The sequence below is a fragment of the Coregonus clupeaformis genome, chromosome 21 (assembly GCF_020615455.1).
Source record: "Coregonus clupeaformis isolate EN_2021a chromosome 21, ASM2061545v1, whole genome shotgun sequence".
Classification (NCBI taxonomy): domain Eukaryota; kingdom Metazoa; phylum Chordata; class Actinopteri; order Salmoniformes; family Salmonidae; genus Coregonus; species Coregonus clupeaformis.
In genome coordinates, this window is record NC_059212.1 from 46,515,387 (window position 1) to 46,540,386 (window position 25,000).

Sequence of the window (25,000 nt, forward strand, 5' to 3'; positions counted from 1 at the left end):
CTGTATATGTGTTGATAACGGTCTCTATATACTGTATATGTGTTGATAACAGTCTCTATATACTGTATATGTGTTGATAACGGTCTATACTGTATATGTGTTGATAACGGTCTCTATATACTGTATATGTGTTGATAACGGTCTCTATATACTGTATATGTGTTGATAACAGTCTCTATATACTGTATATGTGTTGATAACGGTCTATACTGTATATGTGTTGATAACCGGTCTCTATATACTGTATATGTGTTGATAACGGTCTCTATATACTGTATATGTGTTGATAACGGTCTTTATATACTGTATATGTGTTGATAACAGTCTCTATATACTGTATATGTGTTGATAACGGTCTATACTGTATATGTGTTGATAACGGTCTCTATATACTGTATATGTGTTGATAATGGTCTCTATATACTGTATATGTGTTGATAACAGTCTCTATATACTGTATATGTGTTGATAACGGTCTATACTGTATATGTGTTGATAACGGTCTCTATATACTGTATATGTGTTGATAACGGTCTCTATATACTGTATATGTGTTGATAACAGTCTCTATATACTGTATATGTGTTGATAACGGTCTATACTGTATATGTGCTGATAACAGTCTCTATATACTGTATATGTGTTGATAACGGTCTCTATATACTGTATATGTGTTGATAACATTCTCTATATACTGTATATGTGTTGATAACAGTCTCTATATACTGTATATGTGTTGATAACAGTCTCTATATACTGTATATGTGTTGTTAACGGTCTCTATATACTGTATATGTGTTGATAACGGTCTCTATATACTGTATATGTGTTGATAACGGTCTCTATATACTGTATATGTGTTGATAACGGTCTCTATATACTGTATATGTGTTGATAACGGTCTCTATATACTGTATATGTGTTGATAACAGTCTCTATATACTGTACATGTGTTGATAACGGTCTCTATATACTGTATATGTGTTGATAACGGTCTCTATATACTGTATATGTGTTGATAACGGTCTCTATATACTGTATATGTGTTGATAACGGTCTCTATATACTGTATATGTGTTGATAACGGTCTCTATATACTGTATATGTGTTGATAACGGTCTCTATATACTGTATATGTGTTGATAACGGTCTCTATATACTGTATATGTGTTGATAACGGTCTCTATATACTGTATATGTGTTGATAACAGTCTCTATATACTGTACATGTGTTGATAACAGTCTCTATATACTGTACATGTGTTGATAACAGTCTCTATATACTGTATATGTGTTGATAATGGTCTCTATATACTGTATATGTGTTGATAACAGTCTCTATATACTGTATATGTGTTGATAACAGTCTCTATATACTGTATATGTGTTGATAACAGTCTCTATATACTGTATATGTGTTGATAACAGTCTCTATATACTGTATATGTGTTGATAAGGGTCTCTATATACTGTATATGTGTTGATAACAGTCTCTATATACTGTATATGTGTTGATAACGGTCTCTATATACTGTATATGTGTTGATAACGGTCTCTATATACTGCACATGTGTTGATAACGGTCTCTATATACTGTATATGTGTTGATAATGGTCTCTATATACTGTATATGTGTTGATAATGGTCTCTATATACTGTATATGTGTTGATAACGGTCTCTATATACTGTATAAGTGTTGATAACGGTCTCTATATACTGTATATGTGTTGATAACAGTCTCTATATACTGTATATGTGTTGATAACGGTCTCTATATACTGTATATGTGTTGATAACGGTCTCTATATACTGTATATGTGTTGATAACAGTCTCTATATACTGTATATGTGTTGATAATGGTCTCTATATACTGTATATGTGTTGATAACAGTCTCTATATACTGTATATGTGTTGATAACAGTCTCTATATACTGTATATGTGTTGATAACAGTCTCTATATACTGTATATCTGATGATAACGGTCTCTATATACTGTATATGTGTTGATAACGGTCTCTATATACTGTATATGTGCTGATAACGGTCTCTATATACTGTATATGTGTTGATAACTTTCTCTATATACTGTATATGTGCTGATAGCGGTCTCTATATACTGTATATGTGTTGATAACGGGCGTATGGAGCTGGGTGTATCCATGGAGAGTGTTGTATGGATGGTAGGGGAGCAGTGTCTTACGTTAGCCCCAGGAAGACCTCTCTGTCCTGCGAAGCCCCTGAGCCCGGCTGGGCCAACCTTCCCAGACGTACCCATGGGACCTGGGTCACCCTGGAGGAGAGAGAGGAAGCCAACATGAGACAGGTCATATCATCACAGACATAGCCTGTCAAATGATGTATAATGTCAAGTGCATAATAACCAAAAAGATAATTAACTCATTAATATTTATTTTTATACTGTATCTGTATTGGTATTAGTAATAACGGGCAAATTGTCTCTCTCTCTCTCTCTCTCTCTCTCTCTCTCTCTCTCTCTCTCTCTCTCTCTCTCTCTCTCTCTCTCTCTCTCTGTCTCAATTCAATTTCAATTTCAATTTCAATTTAAGGGCTTTATTGTCATGGGAAACGTGTGTTAACATTGCCAAAGCAAGTGAAGTAGATAGTAAACAAAAGTGAAATAAACTATAAATATTAACAGTAAACATTACACTCAGAAGTTTCAAAAGAATAGAGACATTTCTAATGTCATATTATGTATATATACAGTGTTGTAACAATGTGCAAATAGTTAAAGTACAAATGGGAAAATAAATTGTGTTGTATTTACAATGGCGTTTGTTCTTCACTGGTTGCCCTTTTCTTGTGGCAACAGGTCACAAATCTTGCTGCTGTGATGGCACACTGTGGTATTTCACCCAATAGATATGAGAGTTTATCAAAATTGGATTTGTTTTCTAACTCTTTGTGGATCTCTGTAATCTGAGGGAAATATGTGTCTCTAATATGGTCATACATTTGGCAGGAAGTTAGGAAGTGCAGCTCAGTTTCCACCTCATTTTGTGGGCAGTGTGCACATAGCCTGTCTTCTCTTGAGAGCCAGGTCTGCCTACGGCGGCCTTTCTCAATAGCAAGGCTATGCTCACTGAGTCTGTACATAGTCAAAGCTTTCCTTAAGTTTGGGTCAGTCACAGTGGTCAGGTATTCTGCCACTGTGTACTCTCTGTTTAGGGCCAAATAGCATTCTAGTTTGCTCTGTTTTTTTGTTTGTTCTTTCCAATGTGTCAAGTAATTCTCTTTTTGTTTTCTCATGATTTGGTTGGGTCTAATTGTGTTGTTGTCCTGGGGCTGTGTGGGGTCTGTTTGTGTTTGTGAACAGAGCCCCAGGACAAGCTGACTTAGGGGACTCTTCTCCAAGTTCATCTCTCTGTAGGTGATGGCTTTGTTATGGAAGGTTTGGGAATCGCTTCCTTTTAAGTGGTTATAGAATTTAACGGCTCTTTTCTGGATTTTGATAATTAGCGGGTATTGGCCTAATTCTGCTCTGCATGTTTTACGTTGTACACGGAGGATGTTTTTGCAGAATTCTGCATGCAGAGTCTCAATTTGGTGTTTTTGTGAATTCTTGGTTGGTGAGCGGACCCCAGACCTCACAACCATAAAGGGCAATGGGTTCTATAACTGATTCAAGTATTTTTTAGCCAGATCCTAATTGGTATGTCAAATTTTATGTTCCTTTTGATGGCATAGAAGGCCCTTCTTGCCTTGTCTCTCAGATCGTTCACAGCTTTGTGGAAGTTACCTGTGGCGCTGATGTTTAGGCCGAGGTATGTATAGTTTTTTGTGTGCTCTAGGGTAACGGTGTCTAGATGGAATTTGTATTTGTGCTCCTGGCAACTGGACCTTTTTTGGAACACCATTATTTTTGTCTTACTGAGATTTACTGTCTCTCTCTCTCTCTCTGTCTCGCTCTCGCTCTCGCTCTGTCTCTCTCTCTCTCTGTCTCTCTCTCTCTCTCTCTCACTCTCTCTCACTCTCTCTCACTCTTTCTCTCTCTCTCTCTCTCTCTCTCTCTCTCTCTCTCTCTCTCTCTCTCTCTCTCTCTCTCTCTCTTGCTTACCTTTCCTCCTTCTTTCCCAGCAGCTCCAGGTAAGCCTTGCTCTCCAGGGGGTCCGGGGGAGCCAGGATGTCCTCTCTCTCCGATGCCGCCAGTCTCTCCTGTTGGTCCCTGTCAGACAGACACAACACCAGGTCTACATACTGTACCGCGTTCATGCTTATTAGCTGACAGTAAGGCTCATTTCCCCTAGTGTCCTGATAAACATGTTTTAGTGTGTAGTGTGTGGTGTGTAGTGTGGGGGGCCTACCTGGGGTCCTACCACCCCTCCAGGCCCAGGGGGGCCAGTCTTTCCCTGGAAACCTGTCTCTCCTCTCTGTCCAGGGTGACCAGGCATTCCGTCTTTACCAGGGGGCCCCTGTGGGAGATGAGGTGGACAGGTTAAGTTAATAGGGACCGCATTGCTGAAGTAGAATGATGCTGTAATACATGTACCATCAACTATTTTGAAGGAGAGGGAAGGGTACTAACGTTACGACCCTTAGGTCCTGGGAAGGGTACTAGCGTTAGGACCCTTAGGTCCTGGGAAGGGTACTAACGTTAGGACCCTTAGGTCCTGGGAAGGGTACTAACGTTAGGACCCTTAGGTCCTGGGAAGGGTACTAACGTTAGGACCCTTAGGTTCTGGGAAGGGTACTAACGTTAGGACCCTTAGGTCCTGGGAAGGGTACTAACGTTAGGACCCTTAGGTCCTGGGAAGGGTACTTACGTTAGGACCCTTAGGTCCTGGGAAGGGTACTAACGTTAGGACCCTTAGGTCCTGGGAAGGGTACTAACGTTAGGGCCCTCAGGTCCTGGGAAGGGTACTAACGTTAGGACCCTTAGGTCCTGGGAAGGGGACTTACGTTAGGGCCCTTAGGTCCTGGGAAGGGTACTTACGTTTGGTCCCTCAGGTCCTGGGAAGGGTACTTACGTTTGGTCCCTTAGGTCCTGGGAAGGGTACTTACGTTAGGACCCTTAGGTCCTGGGAAGGGTACTTACGTTAGGGCCCTTAGGTCCTGGGAAGGGTACTTACGTTTGGTCCCTTAGGTCCTGGGAAGGGTACTAACGTTAGGACCCTTAGGTCCTGGGAAGGGTACTAACGTTAGGACCCTTAGGTCCTGGGAAGGGTACTAACGTTAGGACCCTTAGGTCCTGGGAAGGGTACTAACGTTAGGACCCTTAGGTCCTGGGAAGGGTACTTACGTTAGGGCCCTTAGGTCCTGGGAAGGGTACTAACGTTAGGACCCTTAGGTTCTGGGAAGGGTACTAACGTTAGGACCCTTAGGTCCTGGGAAGGGTACTAACGTTAGGACCCTTAGGTCCTGGGAAGGGTACTTACGTTTGGTCCCTTAGGTCCTGGGAAGGGTACTTACGTTTGGTCCCTTAGGTCCTGGGAAGGGTACTTACGTTTGGTCCCTCAGGTCCTGGGAAGGGTACTTACGTTAGGACCCTTAGGTCCTGGGAAGGGTACTAACGTTAGGACCCTTAGGTCCTGGGAAGGGTACTTACGTTAGGACCCTTAGGTCCTGGGAAGGGTACTTACGTTTGGTCCCTTAGGTCCTGGGAAGGGTACTTACGTTAGGACCCTTAGGTCCTGGGAAGGGTACTTACGTTAGGGCCCTTAGGTCCTGGGAAGGGTACTTACGTTAGGGCCCTCAGGTCCTGGGAAGGGTACTTACGTTAGGGCCCTTAGGTCCTGGGAAGGGTACTTACGTTTGGTCCCTTAGGTCCTGGGAAGGGTACTTACGTTTGGTCCCTTAGGTCCTGGGAAGGGTACTTACGTTAGGGCCCTTAGGTCCTGGGAAGGGTACTTACGTTTGGTCCCTTAGGTCCTGGGAAGGGTACTTACGTTTGGTCCCTTAGGTCCTGGGAAGCCGACAGGCCCCTGGGGTCCTTGAGGCCCCTGAGATAAAATAAGAACAGATGAACACAAGAAACTAATATCCTTTATCCTCACACCTCTACCCAATGGGCTCCAAACTAAAACAAACTAAAACATCTCCTCAGATTCTTTGCAATAGAACAGAATACATGTATTTAGGACTCACTCTCTCTCCTGGTCCACCAGGAGGTCCGTCGTTGCCTGATGTTCCCTGTGGAGCAGACAAACTGTCAGATATAGGCCGGAGAGGTGTGTGGGAATCTCTGGCGTTGCCCTCGACCGCTTCAGGTCACATCTTTGTGGCAGACGTTTTCTCAGTGAACACGGGTGGTTCCGTATCGTCCCCAGCACCTCACTCACTATGGTGTCCCTCAGGAGTCAGTTCTGGGGCCCATCCTTTTCTTGGTGACATCATCCGCAATCGTAGCATTACGTTTCACTGCTGTGCGGATGACACCCAGCTCTATGTACCAATCAGACCCAGTGACCAAGCTAGCATAGCTACCGTTCACAAGTGCCTTGCTGACATTAAACGTTGGATGTCTGACAATTTTCTACAGCTCAGTGATAAGAAATTAGAGGTTGTTGTATTTGACTCCCACCTTGCTAGAACTCAGATGATAATATTGTATGGTAGGTCTGGGTCAAAACATGTTAAATAGTGCACTTTCAAACATCTGAGCTGCACTTCATTTAGTTTTCTATGTATCATAGAACCAATAGGGCTGAAAGATGTTTCTGGATGGGCCATCGTCCTGGTTAGATGACTCTGATATTCTACATGAGTTAGAGACAGATCTAACTGACCTTAGCACCTGGCTTTCCAGTTGGTCCTCTGGCACCTCTTCCACCACGGGGACCCTAGATACAGAACACAGAGAAGACCATCATCTAGCAACTACAGAGAAAGTGTTACTTAGAGAGAATAGACTGTGGTCTGACTGGTTCCTACCGTTGGGCCACGTTGTCCTCTGGGTCCAGATTTACCAGCGATACCCTGAAAAACACACACAACCACACACACGTCTTTATTCATGAGACTGGACAAAGCACAAACAAACAATCACACTTTATATACTGTAATAGAAAGCACACAGTTATATATTGACTGAAAACATGAGCGATCAATAATTAGAGATGAATCTATGCACACACAGAGTTTAGGCCATTCAAACACTCTATAGCTCCTCAGACAGACTGACTCCTCCACTGCTCTGTGGGGTTTGAGGACGAGGATGAGATGCCACATATTTTAGAGAAATAAATAAGAAAATCAGGGCACGCGGTAAGTAGATAGATACCCACATTACCCAGAGGCACTCACGTTGACAGCCTGACCTGCCTGTCAGCTCTGGCATATTGGCTCCTGAGGTGTCCAGGGGCTGCGTCCCAAATGGCACCCTATTTCCTATAGTGTGCACTAATTTCAACCAGAACCCTGGTCAAAAGTAGTGCGCTACATAGGGAATAGGGTGCCATTTGGGATGCACCATAGGTGTGTGTCTACTTCTCACTCCTCACTGACTGTCTGTCCGTCTGCCCGTCCGTCTGTCTGTCTGTCTGTCTGTCTGTCTGTCTGTCTGTCTGTCTGTCTGTCTGTCTGTCTGTCTGTCTGTCTGTCTGTCTGTCTGTCTGTCTGTCTGTCTGTCTGTCACTTCCCCCAATGCCCCCCTTTCTTCTCCTTTCTTCTCCTCTCTTCTCCTCTCTTCTCCTCTCTTCCTCCCCTCTCCCTCCTCCTCTCCCCTCCACCCATCCTCTCTTTACTGGACTCCTGCTAGGCAGGGCTTCGACCCCATGTTCCACTTCCCCTCTTATTGAGTTGTACTGACTTGATTTTACTTGTTCTACTTGAGTTTAGCAGTAGTTCTTCTTGATTCTACCTGTCCTACTTGACTTTGCCAGTAGTTATTCTTATTTCTACTTGTCCTACTTGACTTCGGCAGTAGTTCTTCTTAAATCTACTTGTTCTACTTGACTTTGCCAGTAGTTATTCTTATTTCTACTTGTCCTACTTGACTTTGGCAGTAGTTCTTCTTGATTCTACTTGTCATACTTTACATTGGCAGTAGTTGTTCTTGACTCTACTTGGAGGTTAAGGACTGTAGCTCCACAAGAGTATTTCAGACTGGTGTCATGGAGGGTGAAGAGACATGTGGTGGGATGATCTAAAGGGTCTCACCCTTCCTCCTTTCTCTCCGTTGGATCCGGGGAACCCAGGGAAGCCACTGGAGCCCTGTGAACGGAGACATGGTTAGAGAGCAGAAGAAACAACACAGGGACAGTTAGAGAGAGGGAGGAGAGAGGTGGATAGAGAGAGGTGGATAGAGAGAGGGAGGAGAGAGGTGGATAGAGAGAGGGAGGAGAGAGGTGGATAGAGAGAGGGAAGAGAGAGGTGGATAGAGAGGTGGATAGAGAGAGGGAGGAGAGAGGTGGATAGAGAGAGGTGGATAGAGAGAGGTGGATAGAGATAAGTGGATAGAGAGAAGTGGATGGAGAGAGGTGGAAAGAGAGAGGTGGATAGAGAGAGATGAATAGAGAGAGGGAGAAGAGAGGTGAATAGAGAGAGGTGGATAGAGAGAAGTGGATAGAGAGGTGGATAGAGAGAAGTGGATAGAGAGGTGGATAGAGAGAAGTGGATAGAGAGAGGAAGAAGAGAGGTAGATAGAGAGAGATGGATAGAGAGAGGTGGATGGAGAGAGATGATAGAGAGGTGGATAGAGAGAGGTGGATAGAGAAGTGGATAGAGAGAGATGGATAGAGAGAGATGGATTGAGAGAGGTGGATTGAGAGAAATGGATAGAGAGAGATGGATAGAGAGAGGGAGAAGAGAGGTGGATAGAGAGAGATGGATAGAGAGAGGGAGAAGAGAGGTGGATAGAGAGAGATGGATAGAGAGAGGGAGAAGAGAAGTGGATAGAGAGAGATGGATAGAGAGAGGTGGAAAGAGAGAGATGGATAGAGAGGTGGATAGAGAGAGGTGGATAGAGAAGTGGATAGAGAGAGATGGATAGAGAGAGATGGATTGAGAGAGGTGGATTGAGAGAAATGGATAGAGAGAGATGGATGGAGAGAGGTGGATAGAGAGAGATGGATAGAGAGAGGTGGATTGAGAGAAATGGATAGAGAGAGATGGATGGAGAGAGGTGGATAGAGAGAGGTGGATAGAGAGAGGTGGATAGAGAGAGGTGGATAGAGAGAGATGGATGGAGAGAGGTGGATAGAGAGAGGTGGATGGAGAGAGGTGGATAGAGAGAAGTGGATAGAGAGAGGTGGATAGAGAGAGGTGGATAGAGAGAGGTGGATGGAGAGAGGTGGATAGAGAGAAGTGGATAGAGAGAGGTGGATAGAGAGAGGTGGATAGAGAGAGATGGATAGAGAGGTGGATAGAGAGAGGTGCATAGAGAGAGATGGATAGAGAGAGGGAGAAGAGAGGTGGATAGAGAGAGATGGACGGAGAGGTGGATAGAGAGAGATGGATAGAGAGAGGGAGGAGAGAGGTGGATAGAGAGAGATGGACGGAGAGGTGGATAGAGAGAGGGAGAAGAGAGGTGGATAGAGAGAGGTGGATAGAGAGAGATAGATGGAGGGAGGGAGAAGAGAGGTGGATATAGAGAAGTGGATAGAGAGAGGTGGATAGAGAGAGATGGATAGAGAGAGGGAGAAGAGAAGTGGATAGAGAGAGATGGATAGAGAGAGGTGGAAAGAGAGAGATGGATAGAGAGGTGGATAGAGAGAGGTGGATAGAGAAGTGGATAGAGAGAGATGGATAGAGAGAGATGGATTGAGAGAGGTGGATTGAGAGAAATGGATAGAGAGAGATGGATGGAGAGAGGTGGATAGAGAGAGATGGATAGAGAGAGGTGGACGGAGAGGTGGATAGAGAGAGGGAGAAGAGAGGTGGATAGAGAGAGGTGGATAGAGAGAGATAGATGGAGGGAGGGAGAAGAGAGGTGGATATAGAGAAGTGGATAGAGAGAGGTGGATAGAGAGAAGTGGATAGAGAGAGGGAGAAGAGGTGGATAGAGAGGAATGGAGAGGAATAGATGCTACATTTCAAGTGACCTCTGTCCAATATAATCAAGCCTCACAGAGAATAGAAACAGACACAGGGCTAAAAGGGTTTTGTCTTCTCTTGCTAAAACCACTCAGTTAGAAACAACTACACATGAGAGATACAGTGAGGGAAAAAAGTATTTGATCCCCTGCTGATTTTGTACGTTTGCCCACTGACAAAGACATGATCAGTCTATAATTTTAATGGTAGGTTTATTTGAACCGTGAGAGACAGAATAACAACCCAAAAATCCAGAAAAACGCATGTCAAAAATGTTATAAATTGATTTGCATTTTAATGAGGGAAATACGTATTTGACCCCCTCTCAATCAGAAAGATTTTTGGCTCCCAGGCTCTGTCGTAGCCGGCCGTGACCGGGAGACCGATGGGGCGGCGCACAATTGGCCCAGCGTCGTCCAGGGTAGGGAAGGGAATGGCCGGCAGGGATGTTGGTAGAGCATGGCGTTTGCAACGCCAGGGTTGTGGGTTCGTTTCCCACGGGGGGCCAGTATGAAAAAAATAATGTATGCACTCACTAACTGTAAGTCGCTCTGGATAAGAGCGTCTGCTAAATGACCAAAAGAAAAAAAAATAATAATAATAATTTTTTTATAATAATAATAATAATAATAATAATAATAACTCAACTCGCCATGTTTGGAGGAGGAGGAATGCTGCCTATGACCCCAAGAACACCATCCCCACCGTCAAACATGGAGGTGGAAACATTATGCTTTGGGGGTGTTTTTCTGCTAAGGGGACAGGACAACTTCACCGCATCAAAGGGACGATGGACGGGGCCATGTACCGTCAAATCTTGGGTGAATCACTCTGTTTAACCAACCGTGGTTCTCTGTAGCTCAGCTGGTAGAGCACGGCGCTTGTAACGCCAAGGTAGTGGGTTCGATCCCCGGGACCACCCATACACAAAAATGTATGCACGCATGACTGTAAGTCGCTTTGGATAAAAGCGTCTGCTAAATGGCATATTATTATTATTATATTCCCTCAGCCAGGGCATTGAAAATGGGTTGTGGATGGGTATTCCAGCATGACAATGACCCAAAACACACGGCCAAGGCAACAAAGGAGTGGCTCAAGAAGAAGCACATTAAGGTCCTGGAGTAGCCTAGCCAGTCTCCAGACCTTAATCCCATAGAAAATCTGTGGAGGGAGCTGAAGGTTTAAGTTGCCAAACGTCAGCCTCGAAACCTTAATGACTTGGAGAAGATCTGCAAAGAGGAGTGGGACAAAATCCCTCCTGAGATGTGTGCAAACCTGGTGGCCAACTACAAGAAACGTCTGACCTCTGTGATTGCCAACAAGGGTTTTGCCACCATGTACTAAGTCATGTTTCGCAGAGGGGTCAAATACTTATTTCCCTCATTAAAATGCAAATCAACTTATAACATTTTTGACATGCGTTTTTCTGGATTTTGTTGTTGTTATTCTGTCTCTCACTGTTCAAATAAACCTACCATTAAAATTATAGACTGATCATGTCTTTGTCAGTGGGCAAACGTACAAAATCAGCAGGGGATCAAATACTTTTTTCCCTCACTGTATAACCTATATACTTATTATGGACACAGCATGTCTTACACTAGTTATCTAGTTCTTATTAGTTGTTGTTATTAGTCCCATCCTTCAGCTCCATTCAACACCTCCCATCTATCTCTTAACACCATCCATATTGGATTTCTATTTGCCATATATTTTTTAACTGTACTGTGATGTTTTACAACATTTCTGAACCTTTCTATTCTCATTGTTTCTACAGATCGTAAATTGAAAATAAACATTTTTGCTAAAAGTATTATTATATTATTGATCGATTGACTATGACTTTTCAGATCACCCAGTAGTGCTATCTGCAGGGTTAGCTCCAGGTAAATATTGCAATCCATTAGCCATTCCTGGACCTGTGTCCAAAAACAAGCTACAAATGGACAGTACCAAAACAAATGATCTAATGATTCTGTCTCTTCGCAGCAAAATCTGCAGAGCTGGGAAGATTGTATCCCCCATATAAATAACATTCTATCGGTAGCAAGAATTTTATATAATCATTTAAATTGAAAAATTCTAAGTTTTGAATCCGATGTCGTTTTGTGTATCAGTTCATAAACCCTGTGCCATGGAATCGGTACGTCAGAATTCTCTTCGAAACTATTTTGCAATCTATATGGGACGGCTGTCAATGCTTTGGTCCTTAAATGAAACTGATATACTTTTTTATTTATCACAATTTTCTTTAACCAATTATGTTCTTTAATGCAAGGCCGACAGACAAGTTCCTTACTTTTTACCCCTTCCACTTTCCTTTTCCATTTTTGCGGTAATGCTGCAATTATTTGGTTGTAATTTTGGATAGAGCAGACATTTCCATATGTTTTTGTTAGCTGCATGTGCGACATATCTCCACCAGTCCTACCGATGATATAATTTACGAAGATTATACATTTTTTTATCAATTAGTATATTTGAGTTTAACCACAATATTTGTTAAATACATTCTAAACCTCCTCTGCTAACTCCCTTTTCATACATTATGACAATGTCTAAAACAATGTCTAACACAATGTCTAAAACAAAACTTTATTTCCTAATCAGGGACTGGTTTCTGAATCACTCTGTTTAACCAACCATTCCACTGACGTAGTGACTGAATCACTCTGTTTAACCAACCATTCCACTGACGTAGTGACTGAATCACTCTGTTTAACCAACCATTCCACTGACGTAGTGACTGAATCACTCTGTTTAACCAACCATTCCACTGACGTAGTGACTGAATCACTCTGTTTAACCAACCATTCCACTGACGTAGTGACTGAATCACTCTGTTTAACCAACCATTCCACTGACGTAGTGACTGAATCACTCTGTTTAACCAACCATTCCACTGACGTAGTGACTGAATCACTCTGTTTAACCAACCATTCCACTGACGTAGTGACTGAATCACTCTGTTTAACCAACCATTCAACTGACGTAGTGACTGAATCACTCTGTTTAACCAACCATTCCACTGACGTAGTGACTGAATCACTCTGTTTAACCAACCATTCCACTGACGTAGTGACTGAATCACTCTGTTTAACCAACCATTCCACTGACGTAGTGACTGAATCACTCTGTTTAACCAACCATTCCACTGACAGCTTTAGCTCTTTAAACACCAGACAGATCTGGCGCTGAGACTCCTATAAATAGCCCATTAGCCTTACAGCATGACTCAGTAGTCTCACATTCTCAGTAGTCTCACATTCACTCTGCCTATTACCAGCAACAGCAGGAGCTCCAGGCCCATCTACTGTAGACATCACAGGAGGCTGGTGATGGGAGGACGGCTCATAATTACATTTACATTTTAATAATGCTGGCTGTGTTTGATGTGTTTTATACTGTTAAGTACATTCCATTCCAAACCATTACTATGAGCCTACAGTCTCAGACATACTGTAAGGAGTAGGGACAGGTGATGACATCAGCATACGCCTCACTGGTTAACTCAGGGTGAGGAGGAGTGGAAGATGGGTAGGAGGAAGAGTCAGCAATAAAAACACACGCATGCCTGAAGATACATACACGCACGCACTCACGCACACACACACACACACACGCACACACTCACACACACCCTGTGATCACATACCTTAGGTCCTTGTCTTCCTGGGTAACCGGGTAATCCGGGGACACCAAGTTTACCCTAAACAACAACAAAGACAATACAGGTTCATAAAAACAGTTCAAGATAGGGACGATAGCGATAGCGATAGCGATAGCGATAGTGATACTGATAGTGATACTGATAGTTTTAATGCTAGTGATAGTGATAGTTTTAGTGATAGTAATAGTGATAGTGATAGTAATAGTGATAATGATAGTAATAGTGATAGTGATCATTTTAATGCTAGCGATAGTGATAGTTTTAGTGCTAGCGATAGAGATAATGATGAGGATAGTTTTAGTGATAGTAATAGTGATAGTGATAATGATAGTGCTAGTAATAGTGATAGTTTTAGTGATAGTGATAGTTTTAATGCTAGTGATAGTGATAGTTTTAGTGATAATAATAGTGTTAGTGATAGTGATAGTTTTAGTGATATTGATAGTGCTAGTGATAGTGATAGTTTTAGTGCTAGTGATAGTTTTAGTGATAGTGAGATTTTTAATGCTAGTGATAGCGATAATGATAGTGATAGTTTTAGTGCTAGTAATAGTGCTAGTGATAGTTTTAGTGATAGTAATAGTAATAGTGATAGTAATAGTGATAGTGATAGCAATAGTGATAGTAATAGCGATCATTTTAATCCTAGTGATAGTGATAGTTTTAGTGCTAGCGACAGAGGCTAATGATAGTGATAGTTTTAGTGATATTAATAGTGATAGTGATAATGATAGTGCTAGTAATAGTGATAGTTTTAGTGCTAGTGATAGTTTTAATGCTAGTGATAGTAATAGTTTTAGTGATAGTGATAGTTTTAGTGATAGTAATAGTGTTAGTGATAGTGATAGTTTTAGTGAAATTTATAGTGCTAGTGATAGTTTTAGTGCTAGTGGGATTTTTAATGCTAGTGATAGTGATAATGATATTGATAGTTTTAGTGATAGTAATAGTGCTAGTGATAGTTTTAGTGCTAGTGATAGTTTTAATGATAGCAATAGTGATAGTTTTAGTGCTAGTGCTAGTGATAGTTTTTGTGATAGTGCTAGTGCTCGTGCTAGTGGTAGTGAAAGTTTTAGTGCTATTGATAGTGATAGTTTTAGTGATAGTTTTAAAGCTAGTGATAGTTGATCGTTTTAGTGCTAATGCTAGTGCTAGTGCTAGTGATAGTGATAGTGCTAGTGATAGTTTCAATGCTAGTGATAGTGATAGTTTTAATGCTGGTGATAGTGATGTTTTAGTGATAGTGATGGCGATAGTGATAGTTTTAGTGATAGTGATAGTTTTAGTGATAGTGATAGTTTTAGTGATAGTGATAGTGATGTTTTAGTGATAGTGATGTTTTAGTGATAGTGATAGTGATGGTGCTAGTGCTGGTTTTAGTGTTAGTGATAGTTTTAGTGATAGTGATAGTGCGAGTGATAGTTTTAGTGATAGTGATAGTGATAGTTTTAGTGCTAGTGATAGTTTTAGCGATAGTGATAGTTTTAGTGCTAGCAATAGTGATATTTTTAGTGATAGTGCTAGTGATAGTGAAGGGCTAGTTATAGCGATAGTGATAGTTTTAGTGATAGCGATAGCAATAGTTTTAGTGCTAGTGCTAGTGAGAGTGATAGTGTTAGTTTTAGTGCTAGTGACGATAGTGATGGTGATGTGTCAGTACCTTCTCTCCAGCCGACCCGATGGGGCCAGCCTCTCCGTTGGGGCCGGAACGACCTTTGGGGCCCTCAGGTCCGTCTTCACCTCTGACCCCTAGGACACCGAGCTCTCCCTTGTCTCCCTTGATGCCCATGTCACCCTTGAAACCTGGAAAACCGTCCTCTCCCTGAAAAACACAGGAAATATAATTATATGAATTCTTGTTCACTGAGCAGTGGTCATCTTGGACTATAATGGAATATCACCGTCATATTAACAGTGGCAAACTAACCTTAATAATTGAAAAAGAAAAAAGAAAAAACACTGTATTTTCTACTAGAATATAAGCTTAAGGTATATTTTCTGTGTTGATTTTACATGAGCAGCCAGGCATAAGATGTATACACTGTAACTTGGGATGATAAATGGTGACATCTAGTGGTAGCATGGTGATTTGCAGAGTCACAGAATATTGTGATCCACTGACATCAGCCGGTCAGACCTGAGAACGCAGTTGCCCTGTGTCTCTGAACAACCCTTGTACAGAATATGGTGCAGTTGCAGACCGCAATTCAGGGCGTTTCTTAATGTGGGTGTTCCCTGATATCAGGAAATGCACATTGATACATGCCATTGGTCAGTTACGGTGTTATGAGACTGATGGTTTCAAGAACACAGATTATTTTGTTTACATAGCAGGTTTTAATAACTAACATGGCAAGTTAGGAGACCGAGGTTAAGGTTAGGAAAAGGCTTAGGCTTAGCTACAATGCTACAGTTGTCAACAACTGTTGTCCCCGACATGAAAGAATCGGCCACAGACCAATGGCGAGCATTAATGGGTGTAACTTGATGTCAAGAAACGCCTATATCAGAAAGCACCCCTAATTGCGGTCTGCAATTACACCCTTCTCCTTAAACACAGGCCAACTTCAAGAGGCTATCCTTCCCAAATAGCACTAAGGGACTATCAGAAAGGACTATCACACTTTTACCTTCTTAGGGTTTACTGAGTCCTCGTACCTACTGGGGCTAAGCAGTGGTGATGTTAGATAGATCTCGTCATACATAGCCTCCTACTCTTCCAGTTTTTTTTTTTTGTATACAGTACTTTGTCTCACTGTCCAATGTGGGAAACAGCAAACTCCCCAAAACAAAAGTGACACAGCAGAAAGTCTTTATTAAATATACATGTATTTCAGTCTGCATCCATCTAAAAACAGAACTGTCCCCTTCTAATGCTGACTCAAGAGGAAAATGGAACACGGGACACATTAGATGGAACGTTTAGATGTTTAGAGCAGCCAGGAACAACAATGGCAGCCAATCAATCTACTATCATATCACAGCGGTAACAAGGGTCTTGTTCATTCCAGCTTAATGTTCTACATCCAATTGCTACCCAATGAGCTGAAGCCTTTCAAGCCTGCCAGACATTTAAGGGGTTTTCAGATCTGCCTGCCAGCTAAAAAGGCAAAAAATAGTGCGGAATGACAAATATGAGAAATGCTTGCGTCCCAAATGGCACCCTAAACCCTGCAGAGAGCACTATATAGGGAATAGGGTGCCATTTGGGACACAAATACGGTAAAAGGTAGAAGTAGACGTTTCCCTCTAACCACTGATTCAGGTTCAGATATTAGCTTATCCCCCCTAATGGTTTAGGTCATGATTGAACGTTGGGTAATCTGATGAGAACCACTTCTACCTCTAATACAAATATGAGGCGGCCATTTTGTTAAATGTCCGACCACGTTAAAGAAGACAGTGTTGTTGTTTACCTTTTCTCCTCCGCCACCTTTAAGACCTCTGACGCCCTCAGCACCCTGTAGGAGCAAACAGAGGGTCAAAGACGAGTCAACAATATATGAGATACAAGAATGTTTAATAGATATATACTGTAAGAATGTATAACCTCAGCATTTAGATTTTTGAATACTTAAAGAAGGAGGGGAGCAATGGCGTAATTGACTAATGCATGTAGGCTACTGCTAATCAATCAATCAAGCAAAGGTCAACAGTAAGGTCAAAGGACGTGACCCTTGAAGGGCCGTTACCTTGACACCGCGAGGGCCAGGGTAGCCAATAGAACCCTGAGGACCAGGATGACCCTACAATAACAAAACAAAGACAATGGCGTATCGTGATCGTTCACACGTAATATTACAGTTGAGGTATGAATTAATAAAATATCAATTTAATAAATTAAATCAGTCTTACGACGCTTCCTTTAATTCCTGGAGGACCCTCCTTCCCTGGGTGACCCTGGAAGAAATATTCATACAATATGGTATGGCATCATTAACATACTACTATCCAATACTGTATGGTACAGCATTATTAACATACTACTATACTAATAATATATGGTACAGCATTATTAACACACTACTATACTAATACTATACTATACTATGCTATACTCTACTAAATACATATGCTATATTATACTCTACTAAATACATATGCTATACTATACTCTACTAAATACATATGCTATACTATACTATACTAAACACATATGCTATACTATACTATACTATACTAAATACATATGCTATACTATACTATACTATACTAAATACATATGCTATACTATACTATACTATACTATACTAAATACATATGCTATACTATGCTATACTATATACTATACTGGTGGCATATGGCATAATTTGACCTAAGAGCTTATGTCTGTGTCTAACAGGAAGTTGATTGTTTTTAATAAGACTCACAGGAGGACCGTCGGCACCAGCCAGACCGGCCAATCCCTGACGACCTGACGGTCCCTAGATGGAGGGAGGGAAAAAGAGTGAGAGAGAGAGAGAGAGAGAGGGGGGGAGAGGGAGAGAGAGAGGGAGAGGGAGAGGGGGGAGGAGAGAGAGAGGGAGAGAGAGAGGGAGAGAGAGAGAGAGAGAGAGAGAGAGAGAGAGAGAGAGAGAGAGAGAGAGAGAGAGAGAGAGAGAGAGAGAGAGAGAGAGAGAGAGAGAGAGAGAGAGAAAGAGAGAGACAAAGAGAGAGAGAGAGACAAAGAGAGAGAGAGAGACAGAGAGAGAGAGAGAGAGAGAGAGAGAGAGAGAGAGAGAGAGAGAGAGAGAGAGAGAGAGAGAGAGAGAGAGAGAGAGAGAGAGAGAGAGAGAGAGGGAGAGAGAGAGGGAGAGGTTATAAAATGGAGCTAGAACAACATGACAACTTTGTAGCTACTTACAAAAACAATATTTTATTAAGCTAACCATTTTTCCAGCTTTCAGTAACAACCCACCAAAACCAGAAACAAAATCCTTGAAACTGTGTCAAGATACGTCAGCATATACTTATGTGTGTGTGTGTGTGTTTGTGTGTGCGCGTGTGTGTGCGTATGTGTGCCTATGGCTTGGAAAGCCAGTCTGTTAAATCACTTAATGGGTCAGACTGAGAAGTCCATCTAAAACAACAGAGGTGGGGGATACCAGGGTCTCACACACACATTCATAGACTTACTTTTTCACCAGGCGGTCCGATCGGGCCTTGAGGACCAACAAGACCCTTAAGGAGAGATAATACACACCAGATGTGTTACACAGAGGTCGTGGTGTACGTCCCAAATCATTTTACATTTTTAGTCATTTAGCAGACGCTCTTATCCAGAGCGACTTACAGGAGCAGTTAGGGTTTAAGTGCCTTGCTTAAGGGCACATTGACAGATTTTTAGACAGATTTGTCACCTAGTCGGCTCGGGGATTAAAACCAGCGACCTTTCGGTTACTGGCACAATGCTCTTAACCACTAAGCTACCTGCCACTACCAAATGGCACCCTATTCCCTATATAACCCTATGGGTCAAACGTAGTGCACTATAAAGGGACTAGGCTGCCGTTTGGGACGTATCCCTGTCCTGCCTCACAGTCACACTTAGTCACAGTCATATTACTAGATGATCTGTTCTAGATATGAAGGGGAACTTAAATTTAAAAAAAAAGTTTATCATTCATTATGAAGAGTATTCTGGAAGGGTGTTACTACATTGTTCTTATAGATTCCATTGGCCCTGTGCCATCCTAACCACCACGCTATGATCATCCACAGGTGGGCTTTAATCTCTGTACAGCAGTGGAGTCCAACACTGTAATATTTTACACTGTAACACATAAGTCCACAATTAGTGATCCTCTACGTAGCTGTCAACTGGACAGTGATCCACTACGTAGCCGTCAACGGGACAGTGAACCTCTACGTAGCTGTCAACAGTGGAATTGATTTGACTCCATAAATCCAAACAAGATGTGTGTCATTTAGAAGATGATGAAGAGGAATGGAGGGAACAGTGTTGGGGAAAACTCTACTGTAGTTCTTCCTTTTAGGAAGAGAGAGAGAGAGAGAGAGAGAGAGAGAGAGAGAGAGAGAGAGAGAGAGAGAGAGAGAGAGAGAGAGAGAGAGAGAGAGAGAGAGAGAGAGAGAGAGAGAGAGAGAGAGAGAGACAGAGAAAAGGACATACTGCTACTGGTCTGCTGTTGCTACTTACTTGTGGTCCAGGTATCCCCTGCTGTCCTGCAGGCCCTGACTCTCCTTGTGGGCCCTGAATGGAACAGAGAGAGAGAGAGAGAGAGAGAGAGAGAGAGAGAGAGAGAGAGAGAGAGAGAGAGAGAGAGAGAGAGAGAGAGAGAGAGAGAGAGAGAGAGAGCGATCAGATTCTCTATAGTCAACATTCAACCTGTGTAGAACAGAGAGAGACAGACTAGATCAGATTCTCTATAGTCAACACTAAACTCCTGATAAGTGCATGTTGGATATCTCTCTATAAGTGCACTTCCTAAAGAATAATAGATGACAGTCTCAAGCTGTTGCATTTATCAGAAGACGACGCTACTAGTTTCACTAAAGGTGTATATATGCTGTGTGTCTCACTACATGGGACAAAATAATGTGTGTCCCCTGGCATTGGCAACTTCCTGATACCAGGTTTGATTGATTGGCGCTGAAGATCTAAGACTTTAACTGCTTTGACTTTTTGGGATTCTGAGACTCAGTGTTGTGAAATAGCGTTCTCTCCAAACATAGGCTGTAGAGCAAGAGTCATCTGGGAATGGCTTAAGAATAATACCGATGCCTGGAACTGCGTGTTAGATCACATCCCTGCTGAGACCGTGGTGGAACAAACAATAATAAACATTCATACAGATGAAAGGAGGCCTTTGGGATGTTGTGGGTGTTGGTGGGGTGTGTGTACTGCTGTCGGTTGTTTGTTAAGACAGGTTTAGAAAAAAGTAAGATGTGTATCTATCGTAACAGAGGCCTGATTCAGTGGAGTTCAGTTGCACTGGAGTGACTGAGGGGAAGGGCTCCACTCCATTTACAGTGAACTGAGTCATGGCGTGCATCCCAAATGGAACCCTATTCCCAATGTAGTGCACTACTTTTGACATGGCCCATAGTATAAATATAATATAATAATATGCCATTTAGCAGACGCTTTTATCCAAAGCGACTTACAGTCATGTGTGCATACATTTTTTTTTGTGTATGGGTGGTCCCGGGGATCGAACCCACTACCCTGGCATTACAAGCGCCATGCTCTACCAATTGAGCTACAGAGGACCACATAGTATGGTATAGAATGCTTATGCCTGTGGGCTACAACAAACATGTTCACTGTCCTGGGTATCCCTCAGAAATGTATTGAGAAACAGTGACGTGGGCCGCATGTCTTTGAGTCCTGGTAGACTGGGGATTGGTCCAAAATGGCACCCTATCCCCTTCATAGTGTAGACGTTGTGCACTATATAGGGAATAGGAAGCCATTTTTTTGGAGGCACCCTGGGGGTTTAATGCTACTGACCCCTGTTGAGTCACTAGTCTGTCATCGGACCTCTGTCCTCCAATGCTTCCAGGTCAAAGGTTAGAGGTGACCAATCACAAGCTGGGAGGAATATGACCTGACCCTCTGGCTAAAACCACATGGCTACTGGACTGAAGGTTTAGGTTGAGAGCCATGGTGGACGCTCCCAATGGGCCCACGTGGTTTAAGTCAAGTCAGTGAATTGAAGTGGTGTAGCTTGAAGTGGAACGAGAGTGTTTTCAATTTCCCTCCAATGATCTGTAGTGATAGTTGTGTGTCAGAGCGATGAGTGATATGTCTAGTGATGTATGAGGTACAATCAACCCTTTCTGACCTGGTTTCCTTTGGGACCAGCTTGGCCGTCCAGTCCAGCGAGACCCTGTGAACAACATTTCATTAATTATTAATACATGAAGTATAATTTTGCAGCATTAATGGTATTGCAGTACTATTGTAGTATTATAAAGGTACTGGTTCATAAACTGTTTGTATAGTTTTGCAGCATTAAGAGTATCACAGTAGTATTATAGTAGTATCATAGTAGTATTATAGTAGTATCATAGTAGTATTATAGTAGTATCACAGTAGTATTATAGTAGTATCACAGTAGTATTATAGTAGTATCACAGTAGTATTATAGTATTTTCGTAGTAGTATTATATTAGTATTATAGTAGTATCACCGTAGTATTCTAGTAGTATTCTAGTAGTATCATAGTAGTATTATAGTAGTATCACATTAGTATTATAGTAGTTTCGTAGTAGTATTATAGTAGTATCACCGTAGTCTTATAGTAGTTTCGTAGTAGTATTATAGTAGTATCACCGTAGTATTCTAGTAGTATTCTAGTAGTATTCTAGTAGTATCATAGTAGTATTATAGTAGTATCACATTAGTATTGTAGAGGTACTGTATACATACACGCTGTCCACCAGTCCCAGGTGATCCCCTAGGACCAAGCAGACCTCTAGGTCCCTGTATGATAGAAAGACATGGATTAAGACAAAAAACATACACATAAACATGACACGTTGTTTAATGTGTTTTAATGTCAGCGTAAGATGGCTGCCTACTCACTCAGGTACTATGAGATAGCAGTGGTGTTAGTAAAACTTAGTGTTGTCCACTAAAAGCCTAGCTAAGTTGGAGAAACACTGACCTCATGTGAACAAATTAGGTAACTACAGGTGCTCAACATTTGGGAGGGAGGATAAATCTGTTTCTTCAGTCATTCATCGTTCAGCTTTTCGTCTTTTCTTTCTTTTTGGACATTTGTGTGTGAGAAAATAATAATAATAATAATAATATTATTATTATTATTATTATTAAAATAATATCTGAAAATATTTGGTTACTTGACTGAGGACATAAATGGGTACACAGGGATGAAGAAACAGTGAAGTGGGGCCAAGTAAACCAAACATTAACCAACATCTGTTACCCCTCTGCTATGGTCCAGCAGGAGAATGTGTCCATGGCTCTGTCCCTAATGACACCATATCCCCTACCAGAGAATAGCTGCTTCTCAAGCTGTGTATTTCCTGTGAGGAGATATTAGCCACTCCCACTCCGTCTGTCGTATTTCCTGTGAGGAGATATTAGCCACTCCCACTCCATCTGTCATATTTCCTGTGAGGAGATATTAGCCACTCCCACTCCGTCTGTCTCACTCCTCTCACCAAGGGCACCATTTCTTATGTGATGGACATAGCAGGCAGGAATGCCATCAGGAGAGAGGGGCGGAGGGAAGAAATAAGGATGAGAGGGAGGAGAGGGGAGGGGAGAGGAGAGAAGGAGAGGGGAGGGGTAAGAGAGGAGAAGTGGGGAGAGGGGAGAGGTAGGGAGAGGAGGGAAGGAGGAGAGGGGAGGGGTAGGAGAGGAGAAGTGGGGAGAGGGGAGAGGTAGGGAGAAGAGGGAAGGAGGAGAGGGGAGGGGTAGGAGAGGAGAAGTGGGGAGAGGGGAGAGGTAGGGAGAGGAGGGAAGGAGGAGAGGGGAGGGGTAGGAGAGGTGGTGGGGAGAGGGGAGAGGTAGGGAGAGGAGGGAAGGAGGAGAGGGGAGGAAGGGTTTGGGAAAGGAAGTGGGGAAAGGAGGATTGGGGAAAAAGAGGGTTGGGAGAAAAGTGAAAGGAGAGAAGGGTGCGGTCTTTGTTGTCATGGGCGTAGAGGGCAGGATGCAGGTAAGGAGTGCATGTGTGTGTGTGTTGGAGTGTGTGTGTGTGTGTTGGAATGTGTGTGTGTTGGAGCGTGTGTGTGTATGTTGGAGCGTGTGTGTGTGTTGGGGCGAAGGAGGAGACCGGGGCGTGTAGGTGAGGTAATCTTCAACCTCTGGGCCACTATGTTCCTTGGACCTGTCTGAAGCATAACACTCTGTTACACAAGTCTATTATGCCTGACATTGGCATTAGAAAGGCATTATAAAAGGCTTACGCTCTCTCCTGCCAGACCACGTTGTCCGATCTCACCGTCCTCGCCCTGTGGAGAACAGACAGAACAGAAGACTGGGTTACTGTGGAAAAGAGAGAAAGTTTTGGCAGATGGCATCAAGGTAGATGTAGTTTGGGGTACTCACTCTCTGGCCATCCTCTCCCGGAGCACCTGGAGAGCCGGTGGAACCCAGCTCACCCTGTAGAGAGAGAGAGAGAGAGAGAGAGAGAGAGAGAGAGAGAGAGAGAGAGAGAGAGAGAGAGAGAGAAAGGAAGGAAGGAAGGAAGGAAGGAAGGAAGGAAGGAAGGAAGGAAGGAAGGAAGGAAGGAAGGAAGGAAGGAAGGAAGGAAGGAAGGAAGGAAGGAAGGAAGGAAGGAAGGAAGGAAGGAAGGGAGGAAGGAAGGAAGGAAGACGGAGACGGAGACGGAGACGGACACGGAGACGGAGATGGAGATGGAGATAGGAGAGATAGAAGACAGGAAGGGAAATTAAAACAGAACGATAAAAAGAAAGAGTAAATCGACAGAGAAAGAAGCAGAAAGAGAGAAGCGAGAGAAAGGTTTTTATTATAATCATGGCTGCCATCTTGGCATGGACTACTATAGTTTCCACTAGTTATATAGCTTACCTCTGAGGTCTATAAGAGGCCTTGTCTTTACTCTGTCTGCTCTGTCAAGATGTAGTACAGGATTAGGGCTAGCAGGCCAGAGACCAGTCCTGTGTCTGGAAATACATTTTCTCTGTGATCTCTGCAGGTTTATTTCTAGACTATATGGGCCCCGAATTCCACAAACTCCAAACTCAGCACAGTTGTACAAAGACCTTTCTCTTCTACCAAAGGCCAGTTCAAAGTGTGTCCCTGGTCTGGAGTTAGATGGATCCTCTAAAGGCCAGTTACATTTTTACATTTTTTACATTTGAGTCATTTAGCAGACGCTCTTATCCAGAGCGACTTACAGGAGCAATTAGGGTTAAGTGCCTTGCTCAAGGGCACATCGACAGATTTTTCACCTAGTCGGCTCGGGGATTAGAACCAGCGACCTTTTGGTTACTGGCACTACGCTCTTAACCACTAAGCTACCTACTGCTCCTAGTTCATAGTGAATCAGCCTGGTCTGGAGTTAGATGGATCCTCTAAAGGCCAGTTCATAGTTCTGCAGTCTCTCTCTACACTGACTAGAGGTTATCCTGTCACTGCACTGATCAGGCACTGCAGTCTCTCTCTACACTGACTAGAGGTTATCCTGTCACTGCACTGATCAGGCACTGCAGTCTCTCTCTTCACTGACTAGAGGTTATCCTGTCACTGCACTGATCAGGCACTGCAGTCTCTCTCTTCACTGACTAGAGGTTATCCTGTCACTGCACTGATCAGGCACTGCAGTCTCTCTCTTCACTGACTAGAGGTTATCCTGACACTGCACTGATCAGACACTGCAGTCTCTCTCTACACTGAC

The 25,000-nt window shown here is 42.8% G+C and overlaps 1 protein-coding gene across 1 annotated transcript in view; it reads right to left on the reverse strand.

Moving 5' to 3' along the window:
• LOC121535697 (collagen alpha-1(XI) chain) overlaps positions 1-25,000 on the reverse strand; it is a 141,255-nt gene that overhangs the window by 39,343 nt on the left and 76,912 nt on the right. The window contains exons 19-38 of the mRNA XM_041842961.2: positions 23,689-23,742; positions 23,547-23,591; positions 22,042-22,095; positions 21,455-21,499; positions 19,807-19,860; positions 18,786-18,830; positions 18,041-18,094; positions 17,526-17,570; positions 17,363-17,416; positions 17,087-17,131; positions 15,331-15,492; positions 13,656-13,709; positions 8,123-8,176; positions 6,896-6,940; positions 6,751-6,804; positions 6,110-6,154; positions 5,911-5,964; positions 4,330-4,437; positions 4,083-4,190; positions 2,205-2,294 (exon numbers count right to left, since the gene is read on the reverse strand). Of these exons, the coding sequence (XP_041698895.1) occupies positions 2,205-2,294; positions 4,083-4,190; positions 4,330-4,437; positions 5,911-5,964; positions 6,110-6,154; positions 6,751-6,804; positions 6,896-6,940; positions 8,123-8,176; positions 13,656-13,709; positions 15,331-15,492; positions 17,087-17,131; positions 17,363-17,416; positions 17,526-17,570; positions 18,041-18,094; positions 18,786-18,830; positions 19,807-19,860; positions 21,455-21,499; positions 22,042-22,095; positions 23,547-23,591; positions 23,689-23,742 (1,269 nt within the window). The remainder of the gene's footprint in view (positions 1-2,204; positions 2,295-4,082; positions 4,191-4,329; positions 4,438-5,910; positions 5,965-6,109; positions 6,155-6,750; positions 6,805-6,895; positions 6,941-8,122; positions 8,177-13,655; positions 13,710-15,330; positions 15,493-17,086; positions 17,132-17,362; positions 17,417-17,525; positions 17,571-18,040; positions 18,095-18,785; positions 18,831-19,806; positions 19,861-21,454; positions 21,500-22,041; positions 22,096-23,546; positions 23,592-23,688; positions 23,743-25,000) is intronic.